The sequence below is a fragment of the Fulmarus glacialis genome, unplaced genomic scaffold (assembly GCF_000690835.1).
Source record: "Fulmarus glacialis isolate BGI_N327 unplaced genomic scaffold, ASM69083v1 scaffold36288, whole genome shotgun sequence".
Classification (NCBI taxonomy): Eukaryota; Metazoa; Chordata; class Aves; order Procellariiformes; family Procellariidae; genus Fulmarus; species Fulmarus glacialis.
In genome coordinates this window covers 21,717-30,539 of record NW_009229622.1, presented here as the reverse complement: position 1 = coordinate 30,539, position 8,823 = coordinate 21,717, and the positions used below count along the sequence as shown (strand labels likewise).

Here is an 8,823-nt window from a genome sequence, read left to right as displayed (position 1 = left end):
AAACTTCACACATACTGGACCAAAACAGTATTTATATCCATGAAAAGACATCCCTTTGCCAGATACTCCTGCTTTTGATTTGCACTGTATCCATCTAGATTTGCACATTGTCAGCAGGGGTTTTCTGGAGTCATGAAATGCAAAACTGTTAAATGAACACATTAATCATATACTCTTCTATGTTTTAAAGGAAATGTTGTAGGGATACTCATAGTGCTTTTCATTCTTTTCCTAAGTGCTCTAGAAAACCATTGTATACATACTTCAGCTGTGTGATATCACAGAATCACAGAATGGTTGAGGCTGGAAGGGACCTCTGGAGATTGTCTGGTCCAACCCCCCTGCTCAAGCAGGGCCACCTAAAGCTGGTTGCCCAGGACCATGTCCAGACGGCTTTTGGGTGTCTCCATTTGAGTTCTCCTGGTGAAGACAGAACAAGGGGTTTTTTTGTCTTTGGCTGTTTAGCTGTATATTTTCAAAGTCAAAGAACTGGTTTTGGTGGATTGGGGAGTGAAAGATCTGTATCTCTCTGCCTGGTCTGAGGGCACTCTGTTCTGCTGCTCTTAATTATTCATTAGGTTCTACATTGAACGTAAATAACATTGGTATTAGAAAAAAAATAGCTATGAAAATAGCTGTTAAATTTGTGATTTTGAAAATGCCTGACTTGTAATATGTATATTTTTTTAAAATAGCACTGTTTTTGTACATAGCAATCACAATGGAGAACCCATAAGCTTTTTTAGCTTATGTGCATTTGCAGTGCTTATCTGTTAAGATTCCACTGCAGTGATTTTTAAGGAATAGACACATGATCTAAAGCAAAAAACATATCACCAGTTAATGAGTGAGTGCCTACCAACTGAGCTATGACAAACTGCTGTGTATCCAAGTTCTGAAGTAAAATGTTTGGAAATGGCATAAAATTAATAAGTTGGACTGCATCACTTTCTCGCTTTGGTTTGCTTTCCAGTTCCTTACAGGCCATATCCATAGTTCTTGAAAAGTCAGTTGATATGTGTAAGCTTCTTACTTTTTGGACATGTACTTGTTTTTCATCCTTCATGTTTTCATCTACTTAAAAAGATGCTTGGTTTAAACTCCATAGCGGTACTTTACTTTTTAAAATAAAATTGTTTAGCTTGGTTTTTAATGTGCACAGTTCATAAAACTTTTGAATCTTTAAAAATAAGATAGGATAAGTGTAAGTATGTGTTTAAAGTTGATTACCTATGTGATGAGAGCTGCATTATCCAAGTATTCAACTCCTTGAGGCAGTGAATTTAGTGAGTTCTCAGCAACACAAAGGCGGTGATATAAGTTCTCTGCAGTTTATTAGACTGACCTATTGAGTGCTTTGGAAAGCACTTCTTGTTACTTCTATCATTTCCATTTTGTTGAATGTATAAATAGGTGTCTGCTTTGATCTTTGCCTTTGTAGCACAGCTAATGCACCAGAAGATGATGCTCCAAATAGATATTCCCGAACAGACAGGACAACTTACAGCAGATACAGCAGGGATGCAAATTCTTCTGGCAGTTCTGTACCAAGTAATGCTTTGGAAAAGAGGATTGAGGAACTTGAAAGGGTAAGTACCAAGTAATATCTGCATGGCATACATCTGAAATAAAGTACCTTTGAAACTCCATGGGGAAATTTACAAGTAAAATATATAGAAGTGATGATAAATGCTTGAAGTACAGATAGTTATGTCTATAAAAATGTATAAAGAGTCAGATTGACTGGGAAGAATGTGAACTTTCTAATCACAGATGTTTAGTTTTCATTTGGTATACAAGTGAGAAATAGTTGAGGTAAAGATCATACGTTTAGAGAGCCAGCAGTGCTCTGTGTATTTCTCATATGTACCTCGTGACACACCAACACAGGGCAAATAACTTGGGGGAAGGAGAGGGGCTCACTGGCTGTTCAGAAAGTTAGCACGCCTGCCTCTGATCTACTTCGTGTTTTGGATGTTTTTTTAATATACTGAAATAGAAAATCTAATTGCTATCCAGTTGTTTGTTAAAGTTTTGAACATTTGAAATATTTATTTAAAACAAAGTTTTCATTATTTCAGACATTTTTCATACAAACGATTTTGGGAAAATATAATAATGTTAAACTGAGATGTTCACCTAAAACAGTATTTTGCTAAATAATGTCATCTGTGTAATCTATAACTGGCTTTTCCATCTTCCTCTGAATTTGATTTTTGTGGGTAACTTGCCAAATATTCTTGAGTTTGTATGGATGAAGTTACTAAGTAAACACAATTTGAATAGATCTTTTTTTGAACGGATGAAAATAAAGCATATTTTGTAGAAATTACTTTTTTTTAAGACTTAGGGAAGCCTGATTTGAATGAAGCACACCGTAATCCTCCCTTCCAAATTAGCTTTTTTCTGAAATAATTTATCTGCCAGTAACACAGAAAATAGAGGAAGACTTAAGGGCTTTCTTTCAGTATCCTGAACCCTGATTTACTGAATTCCTAATGGACATTTCATCATTTCATTTTTTTCTCACATTGAGGCCCGCAGATCTAACAGTGAGTCTTCATTCCTTGTTAATGGTAGTATAAACTGCTCCACACCCCTGCAAAAGAAAACCAACAAAACACGCCCCCCCCCCCAAAAAAAAAAAAAAAAAAAAAAAGAAAAGAAAAACCCTCTCAATATAACAAATTTGGAAGTTGATACTTTACATTTATTTACTTCTGGTTTGGGCCCCTATCCAATTTTGGGTTCATGCTTAAGTTAAATATTAATTAAAACATTATCTGTGGAATCAGAGCTATCATACAGGTTTGCTGTGGGTAAAATATTTTATTAGATGTGATTCTTTAGCTCCTTGAAATGTAAGGACTTGAAGATGTGGGTTTGACTTGCTGTAGAAAAGGAATTATAGGTAAGTGTGTGTATGTTTTTCTTCTTTGTTTGTTTTAAATAGTAATAACTTAAAACTGTCTCTCAAAAGCAAAAATTACATTTCAAACTTCATTGCATATTCTGGTTTTAGGAACTTGCAAAGGAGAGACAGGAAAATGTGAGATTAATGAAGATGACACAAGACAAAGAGGAACTAATTGGAAAGCTGAAGGAAGAAATTGATTTATTAAACAGAGTAAGCACATACTTTCTTATATAGTGCTATATAAAGAGGAGATAAAAGTCTCTGCATTCTCTGTGCTCTTCTTCAGGCACCCGCATCCACTGGGCAAGGTCAGAAGAGAATTAAGTGTGGGGTTTTTTTGTATTTGTGTAACTTTTCAAGAGGCATGTCAATAAGTTACTTTTTTTCCAGGTGACTTCTGTTTGTCATGATTAACTTCCATAAGTTGTGCATTATTGGAGTACCTGAGTTTCTTGTTGCAATAAGTGTTCATAGAACAAGCTTATAAAAGCAAGAGATCTTTACTGCCTCTTCTTTCCAAATTCAGTGCATAGCATACCAGGAAATAATTAAGTTGCGGTTTTGACAGTTTTCTTAATAAATTGTTACCCAGGACTTTTGTTAGACAAAGTAATTATAAAATTAATTTCATTTTAGTCAGCTTTTAATTCCTAATAATAGTTTAGATGATCTTAGAAAGATTTGGGAGTGAGTACTTCATTTTCTGACACGTATTCTCATACTCTTTATTGTTGATCCCCAAGTAAAGGCAGAACAAGACAGGGGGCAGGAAGATTGGGCTAGCATGACTCAGGGAAGGTGTGCAGGCAGGAGAAGAGGGGGTAGAAGAGTGAGACATGCTTGGGAATGGGACAGGATGAGAAGTTTTAAAGTTGATAGAAGATATCAATTTTAAAAACTCCCAGTTTTAAGGGCAGACTGGAACTCTTTCATAGAATGGGTTAGTGACCTCATCTTCACTCTTCCTGGCTGAGGTGCAGAGCCTGGATGTGCTAGGGAAATATGCTTCTACTGGTGCAGTGCAGACATTCCCATAAAAATTCAGAAAAAAAATTCAGAACTGGCTTTGGTCAATCCAGCAGTGAAGGAGGCAGCAACTCTATGTACATAGTGGCAAACTTTCATTTTGCACTATTCATTTGTAGCAAAGGAGGATGACAAAAGTTTGCAAACTAATCTGGAGGACTAAAGTAGCCGAGATTATTCTGAAACAGATAATTTTTTTTTTTTTTTAAAGAAAGTTGGAAGTTAATTTGTAGGATAAATGAAGTATTGTCTGTTTTGGAGAGATTTCTATTTTAATTGGAGAATTGGTCTTTATGCCGTCCTTCCATTCTGCAGAGAATCTGTCACATCTAAGCTGATGACCTTATTACAGTCAAGGCAAGCGTTCGTTCCTTCTACATGATGGATGGCAAAGCTACTTAATACTGCTGATCACACCTGGCTTCCTGACTCAGATGTCAGAAAGAACAAATCAAAAGACCCTAAATCGCTGAAAGCTTGTGTTTTAGGACCATGGCTGTTTGCAAGGTTTGCTGTTCCAGAAACAAGTTAGGTTTTTTTCTGCTATATTTTAAGTATGATGTCCTAAATTAAATCCATCGAGTGTCTGACTAGAACCATCTTTGAACATTTGCGGTGAAGTCAAGCAGTCCCTCTGCCTTGCCTGTGTTGAAGTATAATGGCAATTTCTGTTTGTTGTGTGGAAAGAAAACATAAAACGGAATATAGTCTTTCCAAAAGCTCCCTTTTGACTTTATGACCAGCTTAATAATTTGTTGTCTTACATAAGTTTGAACCCATGTCTCAAGTGATGCTTCCATTAAAATGGATGCAGTTTTACTTTCTTTTTTAATAGCTCTTGGATTTATGACTGCTTCTGTATGGGCTACCCATGTGGATTTAGAAAGAGGAAAGCTTTAGAATGTTAAGAAAAGCTGCCGAAGTACTGCATCATTCCCAGAAGATTATGGAAGTTAATAGTGCAGTCATATTTGCCTAAGGTTTATTATAATGACTGAGATCACAAGAGCCAGCACTGTGTTCTTCGTGGAACGTTACTCTGTAGACCTGGCACTAGGATTGGATGCTTTGCATGGAAGAACAGTTGCGATCTTCAGTCTTCTGCTCAGATAAAAGGATGTCTTGAGGACTAAACCTTCCTTAGTGAGCTTATACAGAGATCTCTAAAAAGATTTTGCTGGTATGTAACCTAAATAGGGGTCTTTAAATTTGACAATCTACACATTCATGGTATTTCTCCATCTTTTCTATTAATCAAAATGTGCAGTTATTGCATGTAAGGTTGCGCAGACACAGAAAGACTTGAGTCAAAGAGCCTAAATAACATTTTAAAATGCCATTTTATTGCATAGCTTTCTGATTGCTCAGCCCTCATACTTAAAGAAATGCTCTTTCTAGAAGTTTCAGTCAGTTCATAACCATGGATGCATCCTTCATTGGCAAAGATCTTGTGTTACACTTGAAAAAGTGTTTTTCCAAGAATCCTGAAAACTTCTTGGCAGACTTTTTCTCATTTTAAGTAAACATATTTATTTAATGTAACAATATAATTTTACTGAGATCAGTCAGTACCTCACCAAATTACTTAAAGAACATGAGCTGCATTTATATTGAGAAACAGAAAAGGCTTTCTGCCCTAAATGGCATTCTTTCACTCCAGTACATTAGCCACTAAAAGTATGTCTGCCACGTTTTTTGTAAGAAGGGGGTAATTGCTTCATGAAAACCTCAAATGTCTGAAGGGAAAGGCATCTCAAGACATTTAAATATTTGTAGGCTAAGTTCAACTGTTGAGTAGTTTACACTTGGTCATCTCTGACCTCACTAAGATGTCATTGTAGTTAAATGTGTGTTTGGAGAGAGTCTGTCAGTGAGGATTTACAATCCAATTAGTGTCAGTTATGTAGTTATCAGTTCCTTTGGTATGTGGAGTCCAAGCTTTCCTGCTACTGCATTTTTTTTTTACTAATAAGCATACATTAGTGTTGTAATTTTGAATTTTGAATATGAAACTTCACATTTCAGAGTGGCAAAAAACACCTGCATCTGTTCGGTAGATATTTAAACTGCAATAGTTATTTTTCCTGGCTCATGTTCAAGAAACTCTTACTTGTAGTAATCTTTGGAATGTTATTTTTGCAGCATAAGTATTTCACAAACTTTCAATATTTTATTTTAAGTAAATTACAGGTATTTTAAACAGAAGGTTTTTAGGTAAGCTTTAATTGAGGCATCTGATGGCTAGGTTAACAACAAGTTCAAACACAGTATTATGTATACTGAACTAAAAAAAAAATCATTTTATTGAAAAAATGTTATCCCTTCCATCTGATTATTGTTCTGAACTGCACAAGAGAGAAAACGAAGTGTGTTTCTTAAAATTACATAGTAAACTGTATTTATAGTAGCTATCCATCAAAACTTTTCATGTTTAGATGTTTAAGTCACTTGTATCTGTTATATCGGAGTGGTCAAATGCTGTTCCTGCAAGTCTTTCGTACTGTGATGCAGCATTACTTCTGTGAGGCTAAGAGGAATTTCTGCTAGTGACTTCTTGATTCTGCATTACAAAAACAATAAAGTAATTGCAAAGGTATTGTGGTATGGATTTTGGCTTGGCAAACTGAAGAGGCTTTTAAAAATCATGATACCAATTAAACACATCATCTCTAGCATGCACTTCTGGAATAACCCCACTAAAAAGAAACAAGAAGATAGGCTCCGTATGTCAAACACTGTTTAACAACTTAAAGGAACAAGAGAGAGAAGATCTTTTTTTTCCCTGCTACTATTTTATGTTTAATCTATCATGGCAACAGTAGGGTTTTGCAGACTTCAATCAAAAGGCATCCGAGATCTCTGATGAGATCCTGGTTCTTCCTCTGTTGCCTGCCTTTCATTTTCCTCCTTGAAGTGCTATCCTTGAGGTCACTCTTCTGTTTCTTCATTTTTTCATTCTCATTCTGTTTCTTCCATGGTTTTTTTGTACAGTAAAATTATTTTTAACAAAGTAATGCTTACATTAAACAGCCAAGTTCACTGGTTTTCTCTTTAAAGGCTTGAAAAGACTTGGTAGGAAGTGAAGAATTGAAATGGGAACTGGATAAATATGGTAATTGGTGGAAGAGAGATGAACATTTGGGGTGAGAGCAATCTATTTTAAGCACCCATTATTACTGTGTATACTGTGTGTTCTTTCAGTAGCAGTTAAGACAGGAGTTACAAAAAGCCTTTTAATTTTTATCACAGAAAATGAAAAAAAAAAGGGCAGGCAGTACTACTTCTGAAAATTTTGATACTTAATTTAAAACACAAAGCAGTAATAAGCAGTGATGTGTATATGTGAGCGGGATAGCTGCAGAAAAGCATAGTCTGGGGAGCAGAGGCAATAGTTGTCTAATACACTCTCTGTGTGTGCCAGTAAAATAATCACGCCCATTGTATTTTGGTTTCTTGTTGCTGTAGCCTTGGTTTTGATTATATGTTTCCATTTAAAGGTGCTTGTAGATGGGAATATAATGTTAATGTTTTGTAGTTACAGTAACACTTGGAAAAAGGCCGGTTTACCAGATTTAAAGGTAGCTACTGTGACACTAATTCTTCCCAACCCCAACGTCTTCATTTCAGAGCTAAGATGTTTTCCTGCTGCTATTAATTAAGAGTTTGTATTTATGTCCTGAGAAATGTTTATTTTTCTTTTTCCTTTCACAGGACCTAGATGATATAGAAGATGAAAATGAACAATTGAAGCAAGAAAATAAAACCCTCTTAAAAGTTGTTGGACAGCTGACAAGGTAGAAGATTCAAGCCTCAATGAGGAAAGATTTAAAAACTACTGATTGAACGTTAAGGTCAATATAGTAATAATTCCTGTGTTGCAGTATGTTATAATAACTGTCTTTATATTTATTGTTAGGAAACCAGATGAATGTGTATTTTCATAGTACTTTCTTCTTCATTCAATGAAATGGCATCAAATTTGGGGTATATTTTTAGCTTTCTTTTCACATAAGAATAATTAATTTTTTCGACATATTTCGAAATATTAAGTTCAAAAATATTTGGGGTTTGTATCTTCAGATTACATATGGATAAATTACAGTAATTTAAAATTCATAGCACCAAGATCACTTTCAGTCCATATGGGTGTATATTTTTGAAATGAATGGAAGCAATACATATAAGCTTTGTTTACACAGATCCAAAATACATATTTTGGGAAATACTTCCTTTTTTGTTTAAACAGCTGTAAAGTGGATGCCTTATTACTGATGTATAACATTTTGCAGATTGATTACTTGCTCTAAAACTCTTGTATGTTGAGGTTTTTTTACCGTATCTAAAAGACTGACAATAGTAGAGAGTAGCAGGGTTTTTTTCTGTATAACAGTATTCTGGCAGGAGGAGGAGGTTTTATTAAAAAACAAACAGACAAATAAACACAAAAAAACCCCAACCCACCCAAACAAAAAACCCAAAACAAAACAAAAAACCAATAAATCACCTGTGGTATCGGCATTAATGAGTTCTTAGAATCATATTGAAGTTGTGCACTGCAGTTTATTTTAAAGCTTTTGCTTTAGCAATTAAATGCAAGTTTGCTATCAGACAGTAAGTTTGTTTGCTGTGTTGAGAATTCAAAGAAAGCCTGGAGCTTTCATTTTAGCAAAGAGACTTCTTCAATACTCTTCTGCTGAAAGCTGTCATCTTAAAATTTGTAGTGATCATAACCAATATGAGTTTTTTGATGTTTTCGTTTTTTAAGCTGGTTGAAAATTTTTGTACATAACAAAGTAGAGAGGCATACAAGTGATTCATGCCCTTTTGAAACATCAAATGTTTTAAAAAAACCTTTTATCCTTGATTTAATAAGGTGTTTA

At 34.9% G+C, this 8,823-nt stretch overlaps 1 protein-coding gene across 1 annotated transcript; it reads left to right on the top strand.

The window, feature by feature from the left end:
* Nucleotides 1-1,441: 1,441 nt before the first annotated feature.
* On the top strand, nt 1,442-8,358 carry PAWR (PRKC, apoptosis, WT1, regulator; the record flags this gene model as incomplete). The annotated part of the gene is made up of 3 exons (XM_009583917.1): nt 1,442-1,589; nt 3,023-3,127; nt 7,655-8,358. Coding segments are annotated over 3 exons (340 nt in total), but the record flags the coding sequence as incomplete, so codon positions are not given.
* Nucleotides 8,359-8,823: the final 465 nt, after the last annotated feature.